Source organism: Manacus vitellinus, unplaced genomic scaffold, assembly GCF_001715985.3.
Source record: "Manacus vitellinus isolate BGI_N305 unplaced genomic scaffold, ASM171598v3 scaffold_97_pilon, whole genome shotgun sequence".
In the NCBI taxonomy this organism is placed as follows: Eukaryota; Metazoa; Chordata; class Aves; order Passeriformes; family Pipridae; genus Manacus; species Manacus vitellinus.
Window position 1 is genome coordinate 328,994 of NW_021940906.1, and position 24,703 is coordinate 353,696.

The window sequence follows — 24,703 nt, forward strand, 5'->3', positions numbered from 1 at the left end:
CAGGTGAGCGCCGGGCTAATTAATTACCGCCGGGGCTGATTGCCACAGCGCCCGTTGTCAGTCCCTGCGCTCCAAGCGCTGGCCCGGGACCGCTCCCGGTGCTCCCAATCGCAGCGCCCGAGGCAGAGCTGGGAAAGCATCAAATCCGCAGGTGTTACAGATGGAAATTGGATGTAAATACGTAATTTTCAACTTCAAGCCTTTGGGAGACCACCCATGTCGGACCAGCAGTTCCACCCACGCCAGTTGTTTCTCGCTGTAGTTAATTTGACCGCAAACACCTCGGCGTTGCCGTAGCGATCTCGATAGCACGCGTGTCTGACTCAGGATTCCGGGCAAATCCCAAGGGAGTGCTGGCGGCTCCCAATCTGGGAACACAGCATTCCCCCTCTGCACGGCCCCGGCAGCAGCTCCCCTGCCCCTGTGGCTCTGACCGGGAAAGACAGAGCTGGAACGACAGAGCTCGGAATGTTTCTCGTTCGGTTTAAAGACCCGCTCCCGGCTGAGCTGCTGGAGGGGGAGTGCCAATTAATTACTCCCAGAACTAACAGGTTTTTGTGCAGGTAACTTTGACAGCTCTTGCTTGTTTGTGGTTTTGCTGCCTGTCCTGCCTCCCCCTCCACCACATGCAGAGCAGCATGTGATTTTTATTTTCCCCTCCTCCCCTGCCCAACACAGCCATGCTGGCAGCCGCTGCATCAAAGTAGTATTCCTGTGCCTTAAAGAGGGTCAAGGAGAAACCCCAGAGTGATAAAAGACAAAAAGCTTACAATATGTACAGTTTGGGAGTCTGTCAAAAAAAATGTAAATCTACATAGTAATCTAATGAGTCGTTAAGGAGTAAATATGTTGCATTTTGGAAGATAGTTAAAGCTCAAAGCAGATCTTTCTTTTTTCTTTAAAGTTTAATTCAGTTTTTTAGCAAAATGAAGAAGTGGATGGACATGTCAAACCTACCACAGGAATTCCGAGAGCGAGTGGAGCGGCTGGAGAGAAATTTCGAAGTGTCAACTGTGATTTTCAAGAAGTTTGAACCAATATTTTTTGATGTATTTCAAAACCCTTATGAAGAAACTTCCAAGCCGCAGCGAAGCAGGAAACAGAGGTATGAGATTTTGAGATTTAATGTGACTTTTCCCTGGAAAGAGTTATACCCAGTACGGATTTGTGAAAATGAAGTTCTGAAGAGATGGGCCCTCTTTGACCCTGAAACCCAGCACATGCAGAGCCAGCCCTGACCCTGGGGGGCACAGCTCGTGTCCCCAGGGCTTTGCATCCCGCTCCCTGTCACACGTGGGAAGGTCTGTGTGTGTCGGGCAGAGGTGCCACGAGGTGGGTTAACTTCAAGGCGCAGTGAGACCAATGCTCTAAACGTTTAGTAGAAATAACTAAAGCGGCCCAGGGGTGTTTTGTCTCGGCACAGTGCAGGCAGCTGGTGTGACAGGACCCCTCTGTGCTACAGTGATACATCCCCCGTGACCTGCTGGGCCCTTGCTGTGGTTGCCAGATGAGGGAGGAAGTTACAGCTGATGTGCTAATTTTTATGACAAATTTGGTGGTGTCATCTTCCACACACACATGGAAGTTCTGCCTTAATTAAAGGAGGCAATTAATTGTCTGTGTTCCTTGTGGAGTGTGTGGCTGTTGCTGTGACATCTTTGTAGTGAGAGTGTAACCCTGGGGATGAGGGAGCCAAGCTGTGGCTCTGCGGGGTGTTTTTTCAGCTCATGTGGGTTCTCTGGATGTGAGGGGGGATAATTGTTCTGGTAAAATGCTCTAGTGTAGCTCCATGACTACAGGTAGAGTGTAGTGGGAGAAGTTTTATTGGGTGCTTTCTTTGTGTCCCTCAGAGCAGCATTGGGCAGCATCACCGTGGCTTTGGCTCCTCTGAGGGCTGTCCTGAGTAATGCCTTCCCTGGTCTTCCAGCTCCATGGGTTTGGATAATCTCTACCCCAAATGGGATTCAGCAGCTGAGCTGTAGTACAAGCTGTAATCGTGTGTTCTGAAGGGATGACTGATGCTTTAGTAAAATATTTAGGAAAAACCATCACTGGCATATATATAGCCCTTATCATCTCACCATCTGTGGCTGCAGGAGGGTTCTGTGGGAGATGTGACACCAGCAGAATAGTGTGGCGGGGTCAGAGGCAGCCACTGGCTTGGAAACAGGGTCAGGAGGTTGTGAATGCTGTGCAGGATGCCCTGTGGAGCCAGGTGGGAGGCTGCTGACTGAGCCTTAGTGTGAAATTAAGACAAAAGCTCCAGCTGTTACTTTGAGAAGGGAAATGGCATGAAATTTTTACTGTAAAACAAGGTTCAGCTTTCTGGAACTGAAGAGTGACTTCTCCCCACTTTTCCTTGTTGCCAGGCGGGTACCATGCAGTGTCAAAGATCTCTTCAACTTCTGCTGGACTCTCTTTGTGTACACTAAGGGTAGGCTTGCTTGCTTTAGCTGCATGATTTGGATACATTCCCAGCTGTGAACTTCTGTTGTGTTGCTTGACGTGATGTGCTGTCTCTTCAAGGTAATTTCCGTATGATTGGAGATGATTTAGTAAATTCCTATCATTTGCTTCTGTGCTGCTTGGACCTGATTTTTGCCAATGCCCTTCTGTGTCCAAACAGAAGAGATTTGCTAAATCCATCATTTAAAGGTATGGTGGGGAAAGATTATTTACAATCAAATGAGATTTTTTTTTTCTCTGGGTTCATTTGAAATGAAGTTGAAGGTTGGTTGTCTTTCCCCCACCCCCTCCTTGTTCTCAGGCTTACCAGTGGAATTCCACACTCCGGAGATCAAAGCCTCTGAAGACCCTCCCTGCATCATTGCCACGCTGTGTGAGCTGCACGATGGGCTCCTGGTAGAAGCAAAAGGCATAAAGGAACACTACTTTAAACCATACATTGCAAAGCTGTTTGATAGGAAGGTACATCTCACTAGTTTTGTGAGTGCATGGTGGTGCCCCATGATGGCTCTCAAGACCATTTAGGTCCTGTGGGTTCCTCAGGGAAGAGTGCAAATGAGCAAAGGAACTCAGGCTGGTTCAGGTTTTCTTTGTCTGTATTTTAGCAGGAACAGAATTCACTCTCAGCTTTTAATGCTGTGTGCTGTAAGGTCTCTGTTTTGGCTTTTTATGTCAGTGGAGAACCTTTGCTTTCCTTTCTCGGCATTGCGAAACTGAATTATTAAAGGTGGTGTTTTCTTCAGGCAAAAAAATGTGATCTCCTTGCGAAATAGTTTTATGGGATGTCTGTTATGGTAGTGTGGGTCCTGCTGCTTGTCTTGAAGTTGAGCAAAATGCTTTGGAAGGAAGAGGTTGAGGTCGCAGGTGTATGAACTGTTCCGTCTAGTTTTGATCCTGGAAATGTTTTCCAAGCTCTGGAAGTTTTTGTGTAGTTGTTTGTAAGGTCAGTCCCTAACCTGGCAGTGAACAGATACTACACTGTAGAGCTGTGTCTGAAGAGTGAGTTCATCTGGAGCTTTGTCTTGATAATGGCCCTGTAGCCCTTTGGTCTGGGCAAAAAAAACCCAAAAAAGTCCAGTTCCGCACCTCAATCTCATTTCCTTTTTGACTAAAACCATCATGTCCTCACAATTGGAACAGTTTTGATTTTATTACGTAAGATATTTCTGCTTTTTATTCTTAGATCTTAAAAGGAGATTGTCTGTTGGATCTCTGCAACTTTACAGAAAATAGGTAAGTTGCAGCTTTTGTTCTTAATCTTGGGGCTCGGTTTCATGTCTAAAGCACTGGCCTTTGTGTACTAAATCTCAGGTTTTCCTGTTTCTTTATCTTACCATATCTAATGGGTTTTTGATTATTGACCACCAAAGCTTCTCTCTGGCTGAAATGCTTTCTCGTTCCAAGATGTGGCCAATGTCAAGGGTTCAAGCTGCAGAGGTTCTTCCTTGCTGTCAGGTTTTTTGGTGCTTGCTCTGATTTTCTGGTGACTAATCTTTGAGTAATCTAATACAAATCAAAGCCTTGACTCTGACATGCACGGATGTATTTCTGTACACGTATTATGCCCAGGTAGGGAAATGTTTAAATTCATTTGTCAGTCTCTAATTGAGTGTATAAATCTGTGGATGCAGCAGAAGGACTTCAAAGAAAAAGAAGAAACAATTGCAAAACCACAAAAGAGGTGTAGTGTTTCTGTGGGAGGCGAGTGTAATTGTTTCAGAAACTTTTTGAATTCACTTCTGAAGGTTAATTTAAATGCAAAATAGGAACAGCAGCTGCTTTGTTCTGGATCCCTTACGGTTTGGGGGGTTTTTTGCCTTTTGCAAAAAAACCTATTAATTTTTTTTCGCTAGGTTAGCTCTTAACTTGTTGGTTTTTTGGGAATTTTGAGATAAGACGTGATTGTTTTAACAGTGTAGATAATACTTCAATTTAGATATAAACCCATGTATAAACTGGGATCCATTGAATATGCAACTTTTCTTAGTATTTCTACTTAAAAATTAATAGTCTTACATACAGTAGTCCCTGTTCTTTTGAAAGTAGCCTGACATTTAAAAGAAGCGTGGAAGCCTGTTAGGGTTTGGGGTTTTTTTTGTCCAAACCTTCCATAGTTGTTTTTTTCTTTTTTCTTTTCCACTTTCTTTTTTTTTCCTAAAAGACATGGGGAAAGTGAACCTGTGATACAGTCAGGTTTCCTGTGGGATCACAGAGTTGCTTTTGTCATGATTACATTATGTTCCACTAATATGTCTGCTTCAGTGGTAGCTGGAACTGCATTCCTGGCCCGTGGAAAAGCTGCAGGCAGGATTTATTGATGTGAGCCATTTCTGATTTTTATCCAAAAGTTCCATTCCATTTCCTAAGTGTAAATTTAAAGCTTTGCAACCTTGGTGGGATTAAACATTTCTGTTTTCCAATTGGGTTAGCTGGAATAAAGAGGGTGGAGGATTTGTTTGGTCTCCCTGTCCCTTCTGCTGCACCATTAGAAAAATTATGGGCTCGGGAGTGGTAAAACCAGAAATCCAGTGGAGGTGAATGCAGCTCCCATTGGTGTGCTCTGTGTGTTCACAGATTTAACCTCTGATCAGTTGAGCACTTCCACACTGGTTTATTCACAACTGGGGTAGAAGCAGAGTTGGAGTTTTTTTCCTCTTCTTACTAAGAGCCAAATGTTGGTGGTCACTTAGGAGGAAGAATAGTCCCTGCAGCAGGTCCTGGAGAACTTTCAGTCCGAAGGCAGGCAGGGCTGACCCCAGGCAGGTTGCCTGGGGAGGTGGAAGCAGCACTGCTGCCCAGAGCATGGAACACTTGGACTCCGTGTTGGTGTGAGTTTGTACTTGCGCTCCAGAGGCGCCTTCTTTGCTTCTTCAACAGTTAAACCTTTGATGTCAAACCTGGGCTTCTCTTTCAGCAAAGCACTGAATAAAGAGTATGAAGAGTATGTTCTGACCGTGGGTGATTTTGATGAGAGAGTTTTCCTGGGAGCTGATGCTGAAGAAGAAATTGGCACTCGAAAATTCCCTGCAGATGTGCTAGTAGAGAAAACAGCAGCACGAGCTCCCACAGAGTGTCATCTGCAGCAGCATTTTGAAAAGGTGATTCATTTAACACATCAGTCTCACTTGAAGGACTCGGAGTTTTCCCATCCTTACACACACTTTGAATTACTGAGGAGACTTGGAATTTCTTGAACTTCTTCCTGAGAGGAAGGTGGTGAATGCCGTTTGCAGGCTCCAGTACTGTCTTGCTAAGGAGAAATGGTGGTGATGTCTTTCCTGTGGAATTTATTGTATAATTATTCCTTAAACTGGATGAGAGCACTTTCATGTGTTAGTCAGGTTTTGTCCAAGAAAAACCTGTACGTAGGTAATACCTAAATATATAGGTCTTTGTTCAAGCTTCATAATCATGCCACAAAACCTTGACACTGGATTCATTTATTTTGTTTTCCCAGTGTTTCCTTTCTTAGGATAGGAAAGATCATCTTTTTTATTCTTCTGCAGAAAATAACATTCACAGCATAAACCTCACCAAACTGTCTCTTCATTACAAAAAGTAGCCTATTAACAGAGTAAATGTTTCACTGCATTTAAAAGTGTACGATGTATTTAATGAAGTTGGCATGCAGGAAAATGCTTGATTACTTTTGGATAAGGAGAAAAATAGTGCTGGATGTGTGAAAGAACCATATGCTGTTTGATTTACTTGTCTATTAAAAAATAAGAATTCTTATTCCAAGATGCTGGTGGTGGTGTAAGTGAATCCTATGGCTTAGCTTTTTCTGCCAAGTATAAGCGTATTTCGTATTCAGGCAAATTAAAGACAGGGATGTGGAGTGGGTTTTAGCAATTCTGAGCTTCAGTTTCTGTAATATAACAGTATTGCTATTAATGCATAATGGCTGCAGGCTTAACCTTTTCTCATTATTTGCTGTGTATCATCAGAATGTTGTCTGCTCTGATAATTAAATCCAAAAACTGTGTCACTTCCAGAGAGTAGGATACAAATAGGTAAGTGCAGTCCACACAGCTCCATCTGCTCGGTGCTGCATCATCCTTTGGATAAAGGAAGGCTCGAGGTCTGCCTGGACAGCATTTTCCAAGGAATATTTTCCTGTGGACCTCTCCTGGGCAGCTCTGCCACCCACTCCTTGTGTCACACAGCTAATGCAGTCAGGGACTGAGAGTGGAAGCATGTGCTTCCTCTTCCTTATCCTGTATTTTGCAGTGTTCAGATGATCTTAAAAAATTACAGGCTTTAAGATTTTAGGTCTTGATTTACTGTATTTTATTTTTTAAAACCCTTTGAGTTAATTTTCATCTGCATGAAGATTTATTATATTTTGTATTTATGGAGTCCTGGGAAAACTTTGGCTCATTTTCAGTCAGTTCTGAGCTGGCAGGTTTGATGAACCCTCACGTAGAGTACTGGTGGTGTAATTTTAGTCTTTGAAGGGATTTTGCAGGAGATGCTCATTTGAAAGGTTATTGAAACTGTTTTGTTGGCTGATTTTACTTGTTATCTTTCTCTGTGTGACAGAAAAGATCATTTGCACCTTCAACTCCCCTGACTGGCCGACGATATCTGCGAGAAAAGGAAGGTGTCATCACTCCTGTGGCTTCAGCCACGCAGAGCGTGAGCCGCTTGCAGAACATGGTGACTGGGTTGAAAAATGCACCCAGTGAACAACTTACAGCTATTTTTGAGTGAGTGTGTCCACTTCAGCTGCTCTCATACACACAGGAACTGACCTTCTGGCTTTTTTTGTTCGGTGCAGAGTACTTAGGTCTGTGTTTCTGTAGTATTTCTTGTTGAAAGATCTATTTTCTAGATGATCTCATCTGGAGAAGGATGGCTGAACACCACCACCCCCATCTGACTTGTCACCACCATTGTGTTAATGGAGACTCAGCTTTTGATGGTGTTAATTTATCTGTTTGCTTGAAAGCCAAATGCCTTTTTTGTTTATTTATTTGGATTTTAAACAAGTATGGCTCTAATAAAAGATGTGGTAACTGTGTTGTCAGAGGTTTTGGAGGAGGGCAGAAATGTTAGAATCGACAAGCTATAGTGTTGGCCTTCAACTTGGGAAGATAAAACTAAAAGCAGCATACAGATTTCCCATTTCTCCTTCCTACTACTTCAGGATATCTTAATCTAACCCTGTAGCACTTGTATGAGCCTTGCAGTGACCCTGGTTACTGTCAAAGCTGATCTCTTGTGTAGCAGCAGCTGTGCTTTCCATGTTGGTTGTTCTGGTGGCTGTTCCCTGAGCTCTCTTCAGCTCACTGCCTTCCTCTCTGAGCCTAGCTCATAAAAATCAGTAATTGAATAGTAAATACCTGTAAAGATGGGTGTTGGCTTAACATCTGCAAGTTAAGGCCTTGCTGTATTATGGTGTAAGGTGTCCAGATGTGTTTTTATTAATCAGAATGGACATTTAGTATTAGGACTTAATATTTGAAGTGTGAAAGTAATTTTTGTAAAATAACCATCATAAATAGGTGAAAAATATTGCTTGCAGTTCTCATCTTTGGAGTTAATGTATATTTTGAAAGTTTTCGTAGCACTAGTTCTTCAAATTTTACAACCGCTCAGCAGGATGCGTTTGTTTTGAATGTTTCTTTGATTGTTTTTTAAGGACTGATATTATTTATATTACACAGTTAAGACATTAAAGTGTCTGCAATCTCTAATGAAAAATGTGTTTGTTCCAAGTAATAAACTAGTCTGTCAGGAGAGAGGTAAATATTAAAATGAGAAAAAAATTGAGTAAACCTCTTGTAAGAGTTGTGGTGAGTACTTTGCTCATACTGGACATGAGTTCAGCAAGCACTAGGATATGTACTGTGTGACTGGGAGAAATGGGAGGAACTGTAGTTTGGACTGTGTAATATTCTGTGCTTTTTAGTATTTTCTTTTTCAAATTAAAATTCCACGGAGACGGCTTCGAAGTTAATTAGAAGGCTTTGTTCAAAGAAACCTTAGTTGCTTTCAGTTCTGGCTTTTCATAATAGTTTATTGTCTTAAGTTGACATCAGTGACAAACCACTGTCCTCTAAAGCAGTTGAGGGAAGATCTGAAAGCTTTCAGAGAGACTATCTCTAGCCAGAGATTCTCTGGCCCATTTTTATGACAGTGACGTCTGAAGTTCACCAGTTTCTCTCTGTCTTGGTAGTAAATGGGAAGGTGTTGGCTCCTCACTCTAAGCTTTTCTGTACTCCCTCAGACTGAGCCTGGCTTGTGTGGTCTTGTGGATGCATTTGGTTGGTTGTTGCCTTTTGCAGCATCCTCACTACTGCCTTGCTCTCACCAGATTCTTTTTCTCCTGAGTGTGCTGCTGTAGCTCTTCCTTTCTCCTGCATTTGTTCCAAGATCTCCATAGCCTCCCTAACCTTGTTAGGAAAGGAAAAAAGGACACAATATTTGTGTGGTTTATGTTTTCCTCTGTCTGGGTAATACAGGTTATTGCAGATGAGGAATGTCCAGTATAATTAGCTTCCCTTTTTATTTTGGTGGTATGGTTTTTTGTTGTTGTTCTTGAGTTTGGTTTTTTTTTTAAACTGGGTATTAATTTATACAAACAAGGCTTTCTCTTTGCCTTCTGCTTCAGGTCCTGTGCCCGCAGCCCCATGGAAAGCATCATGAGCAGAGTGAAGGAGATTGGTGAGACCTTCTGCTGCAGCTACACTCAGTCAACAGATGAGCAGCCAGGCTCTCATATAGGTATGGAGTGAAAGGCATGGGATGTTTCAAAATACTAAACCAGGGCAAATAGAATGCATACATACACTCTTGTCTAAGTACTTAATGCAGTGGAGCTGTTTTTATCCCAGAACATACCCAAGTGGAAAACTGTTGCTGTCAAACAGAACACGGTAAAAAATAAAAATTTATGACAGAGTAAACCCAAAGCTGCAGTTTGAACTAGGATAACCAAGAGATAATGGAAAAGCAGCTCTTAACAACTGTAAACTTGCATTCTTCTTGGCTTTAGAATCTAAAGGGAACTGAATACAAATAGAAAAGTTATTGCAACACTGCGAAACTACACCAGAAGAAATATTAAGTAATCCTTTAAAACATTTATCAAATTTCATGCTGTGCTTGGGCCTAGCGGATTTCTGAACATACTTTTTGGGTTTGCAAAGTGTGTACATACATACACACGGTATTTTCTTGGATCAGGAGAGGTTGCTCAGCTTAGTCTTAAGACCATTTGTGCCAGTGGCATTGGACTTCATCTCTGTTGCTTTTAAATTTCAGATTTTGCTGTAAACAGATTAAAACTGGCAGAGATCTTGTACTATAAAATCTTGGAGACTATAATGGTGCAAGAAACACGGAGACTGCATGGGAAGGATCTGACTGTAAGTAAAGAACTGTCTGAAGAGTAGACCACTTTTTGTAACTGTTTCTCAGAGTTTGTCTTCAGGCAGTTTCAGGACAGAGCACTGTAAAGCACTCTGTGTATATTGTTAATATTTAAAAGGGGAAATACATGGGAGGTGCCTAAATGTGTTTTTTTCTAGTGTTAAAACCAGTATAACTGGCATAACTAGCCATCTGAATTTGTGGTGCCTTCTAGAATCACAACTTTTGACTTTTATTCTCTTCTTGATCCAATGAACAAGATCAATACTTCATGTTAGGTAGCACTGCATTTGCTCTGCTTTGTGGTGCACAATAAGGAGGCCAGTTGATTTGTCCATAGTATGCAAAATGGGGTGGGTTTGGTGCCGTTACTCTACATCTAGTCTTCTAAATTCCCCTGTGAAAAATAGGAGGTTGTGAACAGTGGAAAAAAGCAGGTTCTTTCACAAAATTCCGACTTCCATTTCCCCGGCACGAGACCACTGCCATTTTGTGTGTCCTCAGGCTCTCCTGGAGCAGGATCTGTTCCACCGCTCCCTCATGGCGTGCTGCCTGGAGATCGTGCTCTTCGCCTACAGCTCCCCTCGTACCTTCCCCTGGATCATTGAAGTGCTTGACCTCAGGCCATTCTATTTCTATAAGGTAAATAGCCTCTGACTCAGGACAGTATCTGTATTAAAAATGGCATGTTACTGGATTGAAAGGGTGATGCTCTTCCTCCCTAGGGAATCAGGTAAGAGAAGGACTGATGTTATTGTGCACTGGCTGTCCTGAAATAATATTACCTGGAATATGTAATGCCAGAGCTGAAGCTGAAATATAAAGTAAAAAAATCCATTTTGTAAATGGTACTGAACTGTAACATGCTGTCAATCAACTTTTAGTTCTTAATCTGTATACACTGTTAGTAGACTAAAGCATTCAAGCATATATTTTGTTGATACTCTGTTTCTGGTCATTTTTTTAAACACATTCACCCCACCTCCAATGTAATTTGTTTTTTGACTACTTCAGTCCTTTTATCACCTATCCATATGCCTCTAGTTTTTGCTGGACACCTCACAGCTTACCATGAATAAATCAAGTAGTTCTGTTTAGGTGACAGCAACCAAAAAATGGAACCCTTTGGAAAAGCTCGTTTATATTCTCTTCTCCCTCTTTCCTTCGCTTATCAGCTTAGGGCAGTACTGAAGCTGAAACAAATCTGTCAATATTGCTGTGGCTTTTGGTAGCCTCCTTCAAAATGAAATGCACTGGTGCAGACCCAACTTTGTGGAACAGATTTATGTTTGATTTGAATTTTTTTTGCTATTCAGTGTATTGCAGCACTCTTACGTGAAAAAAATTGCCATCACAAAGGCTTCACACCACGGAGACTTGTGACATTTGTAACTTTGTTCTCCAGATGCTTCGTTTCTGTAGCAGGAATAACTAAAAATATCAATAAGTCCTCCAGGGAAGTCTTATGGCATTTCCATTTCTGGACCTTTGGAAAAACAATCTGAATGCTCTTCAGACAGGAGTAAAATAAATAAAGTGGATTTTGTGTTGGAGCATGGGGGTGGAGTACGATGCTGCAGGGGATCTGTTCAACCCCCACTTGTCCACATTAAGGGGTCCGAGCATTTCTTAAAACTTTGGAGCAGTGGTTTTCAACCCTTCATGTAATGGGCTGCTGGTTTGAAGGGCAGGAAAGCTGGAATGCTGGGGTTGCCACATGCCCTGCTGAGTGGCTGTACCTGTTCCCATCTCCCCAGGTCTGCTGCACGTGCTGCATGGTGAGCTCTGGGTGTGCTCAGTGTTTCTTTCTGTGCATGCTTAGCAATGGGAAGAGAGGGCCTAAAAACCCCTGGAGTGGGTTGGTCTGCATTGATGGCACATCTGCTGTCCACTTCTGACTCCTTGGTTGCCTTTGGGAAAGGGGGTTAAAAAAAGGGGGATCAGAAGAGGGCTGAGGAAGATGAAGATACAAGGAGAAGGCTGGAGTGCTCTTTGTTGAAGTTTCAAACGGGGTCGTGAAATAAAGAACAGTCTGATAACGTTAAACATGAGCCACCTGACTTTGGAGGGTGTGTGTGATTGCCATCAGGTCATTGAAGTGCTGATTCGGTCTGAGGAAGGACTTTCCAGAGACATGGTGAAGCACCTCAACAGCATTGAGGAACAGATTCTGGAGAGTCTTGCCTGGACTCGGAACTCGGCACTCTGGAATGCACTCGAGGCATCAGACAACAAAGTCCCAACCTGTGAAGAAGTAGGTGATCTGTTTTCCTTTAAATAGGAAATTCACTGTTGCTTTATACAGAAAATTGTTCAAATGAGACATTGCTGCAGAAAATCTTCTATTAATAGATTGGCACAAAGAAGGGAAATTCATTTGTTATCTCACACTGACATTTCTTATTTCTCAGGTAATATTTCCCAGTAATTTTGAAGCCAGCAATGGAGGAAGTGGGCTTGGGCATTTGCCTATGATGCCATTATCTCCCATAATTCATCCTCGAGTAAAAGAGGTTCGAACAGATCTTGGTGGGAGTTTAAGACGGGGTATGTTCAAGGTTTCTGATACGGTTTGAATGTGTGAATTTGGGGGGAGGGGTTTTAAGCTTCTTTGTAATTGCAAAAAGCAATCTTGAATGTGAATTAAGCATTCAGAATTGTGAAGCCTCTTATTTGATCAAGGGGAGGTCTGGATTCACCCAGTCAAACCAGTGCTCTGTCTCACTGGCAGCAGACAGTGGTGATGGTGCTTCCCTGCTGAACTGGAGCAGGTTTTGCTGCTGGTTTGATGCCAGAGTGACCTTACTCTCAGGTGGGTTGTCATGTAATGGCTTATTGTCCATTGATGTTCTGATTTTTTTAGGTTTTTTTTGCTTTTTATTTGTTCGTTATCAGTGAGTTTGATTGGATTTTAGGTGACTTTTTTTTTTAATGACTGGTGCATTTATTCCTGCTTCCTGTTTTGAAACTGTTTTGGTGCAGGAAGGGAGGGCAATACTGTGCCTGCAGTATTCTCTGCTCTGAAGAACAGTTCTTTGCAGATTTCTGGATCTGACATAGAATTATCTCCTGACAGTGAGGGTGCAGAGGCAGTGCCAGCACTGCTGTTTCCTTTGCATACTCCCCTAGTTAGGAATTGCTGCTTTTGTTGTATCCCAGATACTATTCCCTATGTTCTTGCAGGTGCACCATGGACTTACTGGTTGTGTGATGTCCCCCTTGGTGTTTATCTGGCAAACTGCAGGACAAGACTGATTTTTTTTTTTTTAATACTCCTTAGGAAAGAGATGTACAAGCAGTTGCTGTAGGTGTTGTGGTTTGTTGTTGGAGATGGTGTCATATATGGGTAGGGCTGTGTGAGACGTGACCTTGTATATGAGAATCTGGTACCAGAGGCTCCTCCTAACTTCAGTTGGAGTATGGTGGGGATTTGAAATGCTTATTTGCCCCTGGTATCAAGAGAACCATCTTGGCAGAGTTGGGAATGTGGTCTCCAATCAGTCTTACCTGACCAATTATCCAGAAAGTTTCTGTTTTCTGGGAAATGGGAAACTCCTGTCACTGGTATCTTCGCAGACTGCAGCAGAAATGCAAAAAGCCTGTGAACTGAAGCCTGTACATTAGTGCTGTGTACTTTGGCCTTACTGCTGGAGGAAGTATTTGAAAGCAACAGAAAAGCCTGAGAGGAACCAGGGGTGGGTGAGGGTGGAGGCACCGGACTCAGGTCAGTGTAGAGAGAGCTTGAAAGCCAGAACATAGAGAAGACTGCATATCCAGGGAATATGGTCAGTGTTCCTGTAGGTAACTGTGTTCACAGGAATAGCACTTGCAAATATTACTAATTGCTAAGCAGACTGGAGTATCTGTGACCTGTGTGTTCCTCAGTCTCTGCAAATTTGTTTGGTTACTCGACTTCCATGTGGTACCTGATGTGCTGTCTGGGATGACTGCAAAATAAAAGGAGTCAGACTGTAGATCTCATTCACATCACCAGGGAACAGTGAACTCTGAGAGCAGGTCTGAACTAGAAGAGATCTCTGGTACTCTGGTGTAGTTGGAAGGCAGCCTTTCCCCTTCTCTGGAGAAGTATTCCCATTAAGCTGCTGCTCATAAGGTTTTGTTGATTTTATCTTTTTGTCCTTGGCATACCAGACATGCAGCCCTTGTCTCCAATCTCAGTTCATGAGCGCTACAGTTCTCCTGCAGCTGGAAGTGCTAAGAGAAGGCTCTTTGGAGATGACAGCCCCCGAGAAACACAGATGGAAAAAATCTTACCCAAAGGAACTAAGTTGACAATTGCTCCAGCATCGAGCATTGGTGCTGAAAACGTGTCAGTGTCTCCTGGGCAGACAGTGCTGACCATGACAACCACTACAGGGCCGGGGAAAGTGGGACAGAAGGTCACGATCCCACTGCACGGTACGAATTCTTCCTGCTTTTCTAATAGGTGTTTTCCTTGCTTTTAAGATCTGCTTAGACCAATCATGCACTTGGAGCATGTATTGCTTGTTCTCTTTTAAAGAATGCTGACTTTGTCCAAAAAAAAAAAAAAGCTTAAGTTCATACTGACATCTTCTCCTTGGAGACATCTGATCCCTGGCAAACGTCCTGAGGATTCAGAATCATGAACAAAGTTGTGGAGTTCGTGCTTCTTCCAGTTATACCTTACACAGGTTAAGTGATGCTTTGGTTCTCAGTTCCAACAATCATTTACTGCAATTTATCTTAACTTCAGTCTGTTATAATCTTAAAAGGCTCTGGAATTTCTAGATAAGGGTTACATGTTAACAATAGGAAAATACTGGGAGACTTTTATTTTGTTAAAGTTGGGTGATGCTTGAATATTTCTGAAAATGATACATGAGCAATGAGTTTTATAGCCATTTTTAATTTAAAAATTTGGTCTACAGTTAAAGACAAGAAGAAAAAAATCTCCATTTTTCATGTTTAGGGAGATTTTCAGCAAGAGAATTTGACTACTGAGGAAACTAATGTGGACTGTATCGGATATGCTGTCGGGTTTGCAGAATAGTAAAAAAAGGGAGTGCCCACCTCCCCCAAAAGAGTGGAACACCAAGTACAGAAACTGTGATTTCTTCTAAACTTTGTCCTTTCGGACAATTTTAGAAATGATCATTCACATTCATAGTCTTCCTTTAACCTTACCAGAAATGTAATTTTTAATAATTTCTAAAGACTCAGAGGGATAGAGTCTTTCTAGCATCTAGTACAGAAGATGAGATGCTTTTAGTATGAAATGTTTGTAAATGAGTTTGGTTTGCAGTTTAGCTCTGCAGCATGAGGAGAGCAACTGGTTTGTTTCTGGGTGTGTGTATCCTCTCCAGGTATTGCAAATGAAATGGGTGGGATCACCTTGATCCCCATTTCAATTAATTTAGGCCAGCCGTGTAAAGTGGAGGCTCTGGCTCCCTCCTGCCACCCCCCAGGGAACCAAGCACAGGAAGTGCAGGTGTCAGCAGCGAGCAAACCAAAGAGAACGGGGTCCTTGGCACTGTTCTACAGGAAGGTAAGTGTCCTTATTGGGAGTTGTGCTGTACTTCTGCTCGTGGCCATGCTGGAACCTGCCTCCTTGTGCAGCTTCCATTACTTTCAGTCTTCATGTACCTTTCCTTTGGTACCTGCAGTTCTTATATACCTTGAAGGAGAAAGATGTTGAGTGTTGCAGAGAATCCAGTTTTCCCCTTCCCATTCATGAGATTTTTTTACTTTTCAATTAAGACCTTCTGTAAATAACTATCAAAGACACATTGGTAGATTTTACTTCTCTTGTCTATTTTGACTGCTTCCCACATTTGTAGATTAGACATATCCAAGATGAGATGATTCTCCCGTGTCTGTGGATCCAGCACCTGGAGATTCTCATTTGCCACTTTGAGGCCTGCCTGGTAGTGCTGATCGTGCTGGGCTGGGAGCTCAGAAAGCAGTGATGAATGGCACACTAGCTAGGGGTTTCTAGAAAGAAGGAACTTTTTGAAACAATGCAGGATTTAAGGGGCAAGTTAAGAACTGACAGTGCTTCAGAGAAATTTCAGATCACTTACTTCTAGTTACCTTCATTTCCAGTGTGGAGTGTATGAGGGGTCTTTGGAAGAGGCAGGGTAACTTGGTCTAAATGACTACAAAGAATATATGCCTAAATTAATCTCTCAAAAATATTAGAAAATTGGTTTTTTGCTGCTATTTTCTTACTAGAGAAGTTATTTTTAGAGGGTGTCCCCTTTGGCGGTATCTGTGTTAAAATACAACCTGTGTTAAAATGCAATGAACGATCTTTAAGGTACGTTTTAATACAGAAAGTAATTTCTGGAAACACTTGTAAGCCACATCCTGTGTCTGAACTATTGGTTCTTTAATTTTGCTAGTGACAGTCTGCCTCTCTGAGAACAGATTAAGAATTGAGTAGCCAGCTGCCAGGTGGGAACATTGCAATTTGGAAGGTTTACTCTCAGCCAGGGAGTACCTTCAGCTGTAGCCATGTATTTGACCAATAATAGGCAATATATTCTTCTTAGTTATGAAGGAGAACTAAAATCTTGAACTTAAATTTGTCTTTAAATTTTGACCTTTCATTTACATTGATCATGCTATTCACAATGATAGTTTTTCCTTCCTCTCCTTTCTTGCTCCTGTTCAGTAGAACAAGTGAAAATAAAATGACCTCCTTCTGCTTTCTAGCATAAAGAATGGGCCTAATTAGTGAGGGATATGGTGTAGAAGCCGTAGGCATAATGTTTTTAGGCAGATTTTCTATAAGCATTAGAGATTCAACAGCTGAAAAGTGGACAACTTAGTCTTTGAATCATAGAATCCCAGAATGGTTTGGATTGGAAGGGACCTAAAAGATTATCTCATTCCAACCCCCTGCCATGGCCAGGGACACCTTCCACTACACCAACACTTCCAGGGATGGGGCAGCGACAGCTTCTCTGGCCAACTTGTACCAGGGCCTCACCACCCTCACAGGGAACAACTTATTCCCAATATCCCATCTAACCCCTTCCCTCTGGCAGTGGGAAGCCATTCCCCCTTGTCCTGTCACTCCAGGCCCTTGTCCAGTGTCTTTCTCCAGGCTGAACAACCCCAACCCTCTCAGGCTGTCCTCACAGGAGAAGTGTTCCCTCCCTCTAGTCATCTTCATGGTCCTTCTAGAACAGCTCTGCTTTGAGCCATTTCATTTTTGCAGGGTGGGATAAGGTTGTTTGGCTTCACTCTTTCCTGTGTGTCTTTCTCTTCCAGGTTTATCACCTGGCCAGTGTGCGCTTGCGTGACCTGTGCTTGAAGTTGGATGTTTCCAACGACTTGCGCAGGAAGATATGGACGTGCTTTGAATTCACGTTGGTTCACTGTGCTGACCTAATGAAGGACAGACATTTGGACCAGCTCCTCCTCTGTGCCTTTTATATCATGGCGAAGGTAATGTGTAGTTTTTAAGAAATTCAGGGAATTTTACATTCAATTGACAATGTCAGGTGTGTTCAGAGTTTACAATTTAATTGCTTCATTCTTGTCATATTACTGGAGGGAAGGAAAAAGTCCTTCCAAAAAGTGCACGAAGTCCTAGTACGTGTTTTTCCTTGTTTTGCCTATCTTAAAAGTTCCCACCAACCAGACAGTGTGTTGAGAGGGTTTTTCTTCTCTTCCTGAGCACATTCAGGGTGAGCGCTGGTTGATGCAGACAAAGCACTGTGTGATCTTATTGCCCCATGTTTGTTTTCTATCCTGTTTGTCATCTTCACAATCTGTATAATCTGAACCAAAAAATCCATTGCAGTTACAGAATTAGGCGGGTGCAGAAGTTTGCAGGAGCAAATGTATGTAGGAAAGGTTTCTATTCCCCAAAAATCCTCTTAGGTTTTGAAGATCCAGGCTGAGGAATTGAGGTGGTTATCTGCTACTCGTACTTCTTCATTTCTTATTCCATTTGCCAGCTTTGATTTAAGGTGTTGTTAAATAGGATTATGAAACTGGAATATTAGTTTGACTCAAACTTGAGCTGATGGTTATGGTGTCCATCAAGTCTAATTCAGACACAAAATTCAGGAGGTGAAACTAAACCCAGGCTCCTTCCACTGGGGCCGAATTACCTTTTCTTGAGACAAACAAATAAAGAGGAGCACCATATGTGGAGGGAAACTGATGTTTAAATTGTGACTACCTGTGCTCTTAACTGCAGTGTGGCTGAGGCTCACCTGACATCAATATTGATAGCTGCAGGAAAGCAAAACCACTGAATAGTCAGTGCTCTGTATCAGTGGTCTGCGTCACGTAATTTGCCAGTTGTTTGGGGTTTTTTCATAATACAGGCTTTCAAGTGCTGACTCCAGTGCAGTGTGAGACCTGACAACTTAGCCAGAGACTGTGATACATTCTCTCCTGGCCCCTACTACAAAAATTGTTCCTTATCTGCTGTTAAAATTGCAAATGTATGGCTGAAAAACTGCTTTAGCAAGTGAGCTATTTTGAAGTACAAAAGCAAGATGAAATTGCATGAGTGTACATACCTGCCTACTTTCTGTTTAGAAAAGTTAAGGGGTCCGGTTTCCAAATTTACAAAATGCGTTTTTGACTTTATAATATTTCCCTTCTTTAATTTTAAGTGTCACTAGAAGAAAAGCCAAAAAAGAAAAATGCCTAAGCATCATAATAAAAAGACTTTGGTGGCTGAGAAACAAGGAATTCCTGAACAAGAAAAATCCTTGGTGTTTTCTTATTCTCATCACCAGGATTAAATTTTAAAATTATGTACTGATAGTAATACTCACTAAAAAGCTGCATGCTGGACCTGAGCAGCCCAGCCTTCATGCTTGTACTTGGTCTTCAATACCCTTTTCTGTTCCAGGTAACCAAAGAGGAAAGAACTTTTCAGGACATAATGAAAAGTTACAGGAATCAGCCACAAGCAAACAGCCATGTGAGTCAATAGCATTGCCTTTCCTCTCTGCAGATCTCAGAGGTGGCTTTTCAAGTGTTTGTGCTCATAAGTCCTGTGCAGTATAATATTCATTCCCATTCAAATGGATTTCATCTGGTCTCTCAACTTCCTTGTTTTCCTTGATAAGAGTGTTTTTCCCTATTGTCTTGTAGGTTTATAGGAGTGTCTTGTTGAGAAATATTTCTGCTGATGTCTCGGGCAAAAATGCAGACCCAGATACGGAGATGACAGAAGGTGGGTACAGCAAAGGAATCTGCTCTTTTCAGTAATGTACTTGTGGGCTTTTACAGAACTGAACTGTCAAGTGATAAGAAGTGGAGCAAATTTTACAGTTTTAAATATGTTAGAGAAGAACAAATGTAATGTTGAAAAAGAAACCCTCTTGTCAGTAGCCCTCCTGTGTGATAGAAGTGGAAATTACGCTTCCTAGTTGGAAAGAATGTTTGATTTTTCTTTCCATAAGTTTGGTTGCTCAGGGTTGAAGTATCTTCTTAGTTTGTCAATGATATTATAGTTCTTCTTGGACAGCAACACTGGTTAAGAAAGAAAGATGAAGATGAACAGTACCTGGAATATTATGATTTTTTTTTCTTAATATCACCTGTTCTGAAGATTTAACAGAAAATAAAAATGCTGACTTATTAAGACCACCATTTTCTTATATTCAGGTTTCTTTTAAATAGATGAAATTTTCTTTGCTCTAGGTTAGAGAAAAGGGTAAGAGCAGTATTAGAGAAAAGCATGAGAACTGTGCTGTGCCCATTTTGAATGACATGTCAGGACAGTGAGAGATCTTGAGCCCATGTATGAACCCATGAGCAGAGCAGATCTGCAGCCAGGACACACATGGAATTTAGGAGTTTTTTCTTTGTGGTACATTCCCACTGTGGCTGGGATTCAACTGCCTGAAGGAGTATTAAAGCTGTTTTTTAAAGGCCTGGTGAGGATTCCATCAGGGTCCAGGAAAGTGCTAATCTCCTGTAGTTCAGCATCCTGTCCGACAAATCCACACTTCTTGGATGTCTTGGAGTATCTTGAAGTGACACTGGGCTCCAGTGTTTTCTTAGACAAATGTACTTGGTTACAAAGTTCTTCATTGGCTTTTCCTGCCAGACTTTTTCTTCAGTTTGTAGACTTGTGTCTCCTTTGTTTAGTAACCCCTGCTCTTTTGACACCAGCTTACAGGAGCACGTGCCTGTGTTGTGACAGAAGGCAGACAGATGGAGTTACAGGTGTCAGCTGGAGCTTTTGATGTTTGTCTCTGTGCAGTGATGGCCAGAGACTTTATTCTGCGCTGCCCTGTTTTACTTGGCAGTGAGCAGAATGGAGGAGGAGACATAGAAGGTTGTATTCAGTAGCACTTCAGCTTAATTAGGGGAGAAAGAACATTAACAGAAATACACTTGCTGTGTGGCTGCAGCTTTTCCCACTGAACGTAACACACCTGAACAAATGGTGTCATAGCTTCCGTGCAGCATATGTGAGTTGAGCTGATCAATAGAAACTTTCACAGAAGCCAAAAGCTGAGAGGTGTCAGACCGCTTAAAACATAGTTTTAAGAGCGTCTAATGGCTTTGTACCACTCCCCAGAATAAGCATGGGAGAAGGGTTCAGTCGTGCTACAGTTTCTTGCTACAGCTATTTCCAAGTTTGGAATGAAGGCTGGTGTTGGTCTTTTTAGCCATAACCCACTAGCCTGCTCACAGCGATTGGTAGCTTCTCCTAATGTTCATAACCAACTGCAGCAGCCCCTGCTCCTGCCTCAGGCATGTTTCTTTAATTCCTCTCATTAACTAGTCAATTTATGGACAAGTTCTTGCTAGCTGGACAGGGTAAGTTTGACTCTGAAGCGCCCGGTTTGTGACATCTGAAGCTCTCTCATTGTTAGACTCAGCTGTGAAAGCTGCCAGTTCCTCTGGACGATCTGCAGCAGAGAACTCCAGTGAGTCGGAAACAGAGGAGAGAGGAGATCTGATTAAATTTTACAATGCGGTCTATGTAGGACGAGTAAAGGCATTTGCACTGAAGTACGATATCACAAACCAGGATCATGTGGTAAGTAAAGTACTTTGGAATGAATACTCAGTCGTTTTTCCTGACAGTTAAACGTATGCCAGTAATTTTGTCCTGTCACTCACCTGCTGTGGGTGAAGTCAGATAGTTGTAGGTAATGGTATGAAAACTTGCTTTAACAGCCTTTCGAGAGAACTGACGCGGATGCTGTTCAGTTTGCAAACCTGGTTTCAGCTTCTTTACCTCGATGCAACACCCATTTGCTCAAATGCCTGTGGACCATCTCTGTAACACATCTAGACAATTAATTCTGTTATTTGATCGATATTTGATCTGTTGTTTACCTCTCTCAAGATAAAATCTTCTAAAGAAGACCTGGAGGTGTATTAATCTTTCCTTCTGTGCAGTTACTGCTCTTAAACACCTTGTGATTGAGCTCCCACGCAGCTGTGTCCTCCCTTGCAGATGGAAGCCCCTCCCTTGTCCCCATTCCCCAGCATCCGGCAGCAGCCAGTGTCCCCCCGGCGCATCTCCCAGCAACACTCTGTCTACGTGTCGCCTCACAAGAACGGCGCCTGCCTGACGCCCCGAACTGCACTGCTCTACAAGTTCAGTGGGAGCCCTTCCAAGGTACACAGCAAAAAAAGGTTGAAAGGCATCAGTTTGAGAGTGAGTTAATTAATCTCCTAATTAGGATGTGGTATAATGCAGTTCTAGTGTGCTATAATGCATCTAGTCTCTCATTTTGCACTGAAGGGTAGAATTATGTATGTAGAATCCATCGCTCTCAGAGGTTCAGAATAACCTTTTGCTCTCAGATATTTGAAAACCAGAGCAAGTTTGAAATGGAGACAGAGTAACTCATGATTTTTTTTATCTTAATCACAGAGTTTGAAGGACATCAACAATATGATAAAACAAGGTGAACAGAGGAGCAAGAAGCGAGCAATAACAATTGATAGTGACACTGAATCCCCTACAAAGCGACTCTGCCAGGAAAATGATGATGTTCTTCTAAAACGTCTCCAGGATGTTGTCAGTGAAAGAGCAAATCATTAAAACTGCCTGTTTCCTGTGGGATTTAAAAACTATGGAGCTGGTTACAGCTGTTGTGCTGTTTATTTCCTGGCTTTGTATACAGACAACTGCCAAGTTTCTTTAACACTGAACTGTTACCTGACTTCCACAGGATGCAAAAAGCAATAGTTAAGTAGGAAATGCCAGTGATCTTCATTCCCAAAGGCCATGCTGTGCTATAACTTTGAGCTGTTTTAGCAAGAGTGTTTTGTAGAAAGCCATATTGGATGTTCTCAGGCCTAACTGGGAGCATTGTGAGTTCTGAGTGTAACTCAGCTTCTAGTAACATTGGTTTTATTTTTGGAATCAGATTGGTAAAGAAATGAGTGAACTCAGTTTAAGTTTCCTCAAGCTTTTTATATTTAGAGAAAAAATTTTCAAAGTGCCTTATTTTAAAAGAATGTGAAATTTTATGCATTATTTTCTGTGGAGTAACTGGAGAGAATAAAAATGGATCATTTAGCCTCAGGAAGAGCTGAGCAGTTTTGAACTGTCAGAACTTCAGTTAAAGTGTAGGTTGTGACATGGATCTGACAGCTTTGCAGTAATGGGGCAATAATCAAAAAATACAAATAGCAGTGACTTAAATTGGACTCTGGTAAAGCACTGAGATACGGTTCAGTGAATTCCCTTTCTTTTGAGCCAGGGGGTGCTGCCACATTGGAAGTTACAGAGCAGCCAGCCCTGGAAGCTTTTCATAGGGATGGCAGCTCACCCTGAAGAATTACAAGCGGGTTACAGTTAAAATCAGCAGCTGGGGCAAGATTAGAGCCATAGAGAAACTTCTCAGCACTGTAATTTTCAGTTTCTGTGTAACTGAACTGAAAAAAAAAAAAGGAACGATTACACATAGGACTTGTTTGAGGAACTCTGCTCACTTCGTTGGCTGGGTTGGGTTAGTATGGAAGTGTTAGTAAAAGCACTGTGATGATTTTGGGCAGTCTCAGCCAATGAATCTGGCCAGGAGTGAGAGAGGAGAAATTGATTCCTAAGTGTGAGTGATTCCTAAGAGTGAGGGACACTACTCAGCAAGGAGTAGAAAGTTTACAAACTTGGTTTTGAATTCTGAACTACTTGAATTTTGTTTTTTTGGTTTTGTTTTTTTTTTTACTTTCAAAAAAAGGTGCTTGGTGCTTGGCCATGGAGAGCTGCAGTGTGAGGAAATGGCCATGCAGTGGACTAACTTCCATGTCGATTCTTCAGTTTCTTTAATTTTATTCAAGTTTTAATGTTTGTCTTCAGATAAAAAGTGGAGGATTCTAGCCTTTCTGGGTGGGAAATGTATGGTCAGACATAACAGGGTCAGTCTTTTCACAGTATTGTATGACAAGAGTTTAGTTGATTTGGTTTAAGTTTGACATGACGTGCACATCTCCTCATGTGTCTGGTCCCCACACTGTCACTGCCTTCTCTGAAACCAGGAAACTGATGGTGTCAAAATCCTTAGTAGTTGTCTTTAAGTGTAGTGTTTCTGCAGTTCAGAATTTTTCACCTTTTTAGGTGATAGAAAAAATATTTTTGGCTTGTTGAACAGCTAAAACAATAGCTTACATGGAAATTTTGTTAACGGTTTCAAAGTGCCTTCACATGTAAATCTTTGTTTTATAATAAACAACTAAAAAGTATTTTAACCTATGTTGCTATATTTCCTGTTGTTTCCCTGTGCTAATTCATTAAACAATGCCTTTTGTCTGCATTTTCTGTAATGTCAAAGACCATCATTTTTATATTCCCTCAAGTTTCTTTGGGATTTTTTTTCTTTTTAAATTCATCATATTTCATGTGTTTTGTCTGAAGGTTCCTCCTGAGGTTTCTTTACTGTTTGTGCTTCAGACCAATGTGGTTTCTGGGAGGAGAAGGTGAGTAATACATTACATGAAGTAACCAAAAAACAAAGAAAGGGAGAAAACCCTGCAGTGACAGGTGACATGCCCACAGAGAAAGGTGTGACTCCAGCATAGGTGAGCTGTTGGACTCACTGTGGGCTCCTAGTTCCTATCTCCCAGCACTGCAACCATGAGATCCACGTGCTGGTACTGGCTGCCCTTCTCCCAGACGTGTTTCAAAACCAGCCTTGGACAGGTTCAGATCTGTAGCAGCTGGTTTTGTCACTCCAGGTAAGCATAAAGCTGGCATGAACCCAGAGCTTTTAAATTACTCTTGTTCACCCGCTCTGGGGGTGGAGAAAAGGCTAATTTGTGCAGATTATCCTGTAATGATGTTTTAAAAGACTAATCTGTAGTTCAGAGAATCATAGAATATCCTGATTTGGAAGGGACCAGCAAGGATCATCAAAGTCCAACTTCTGGCCCTGCACAGGACACCCCAACAATCACAGAATGGCTTAGATTGGAAGGGACCTTTTTAAGATCATCTGATTCCCCACCCTGTGCCTGAGAGCATTGTCCAAACCCTCCTGGAGCTCTGGCAGCCTTGGGGCCGTGCCCACTGCCCTGGGGAGCCTGGGCAGTGCCCAACCACCCTCAGGGCGAGGAACCTTTTCCTGAGATCCAACCTGAGCCTGCCCTGGCACAGCTCCAGCCGTTCCCTCAGGCCCTCTCAGTGGTCACAGAGCAGAGGTCGGTGCTGCCCCTCCGCTGCTGCTCGTGGGGAAGCTGCAGAACCCCAGGGAGGTCTGATCTCAGTCTCCTCCAGCTGAACAAGCCAAGTGCCCTCTGCTGCTCCTCATGGCCCCTCAAGGCCCTTCACCATCTTTGTAGCCTCCTCTGCATGTGCTCTTTAATGGCCTTATATCCACATATGGAGGCCCCTCAACCTGCCCCAGGACTTGAGGCTGCCCCAGAGCAGGACAGACCC

At 42.4% G+C, this 24,703-nt stretch overlaps 1 protein-coding gene across 4 annotated transcripts; it reads left to right on the top strand.

The window, feature by feature from the left end:
* Positions 1–453: 453 nt before the first annotated feature.
* Positions 454–23,521, top strand: RBL1 (RB transcriptional corepressor like 1). Of its 4 annotated transcripts, none has more exons than XM_018086521.2 (21): positions 454–563; positions 905–1,105; positions 2,370–2,434; positions 2,527–2,655; positions 2,768–2,928; positions 3,650–3,699; positions 5,381–5,564; positions 7,009–7,175; positions 9,083–9,195; positions 9,736–9,839; positions 10,348–10,485; positions 11,933–12,097; positions 12,255–12,390; positions 13,996–14,262; positions 15,189–15,370; positions 17,101–17,277; positions 18,704–18,775; positions 18,949–19,030; positions 20,685–20,851; positions 21,275–21,439; positions 21,698–23,521. In XM_018086521.2, exons 1-21 carry the CDS (start codon positions 469–471, stop codon positions 21,866–21,868), a joined length of 2,991 nt encoding a protein of 996 aa, XP_017942010.1. In that variant the 5' UTR covers positions 454–468; the 3' UTR covers positions 21,869–23,521. The 4 variants fall into 4 exon arrangements, with proteins under 4 accessions (XP_017942010.1, XP_017942011.1, XP_017942013.1 ...); XM_018086522.2 differs by having other exon boundaries at positions 15,243–15,370; XM_018086524.2 differs by lacking the exon at positions 21,698–23,521 and having other exon boundaries at positions 21,217–21,297.
* Positions 23,522–24,703: the final 1,182 nt, after the last annotated feature.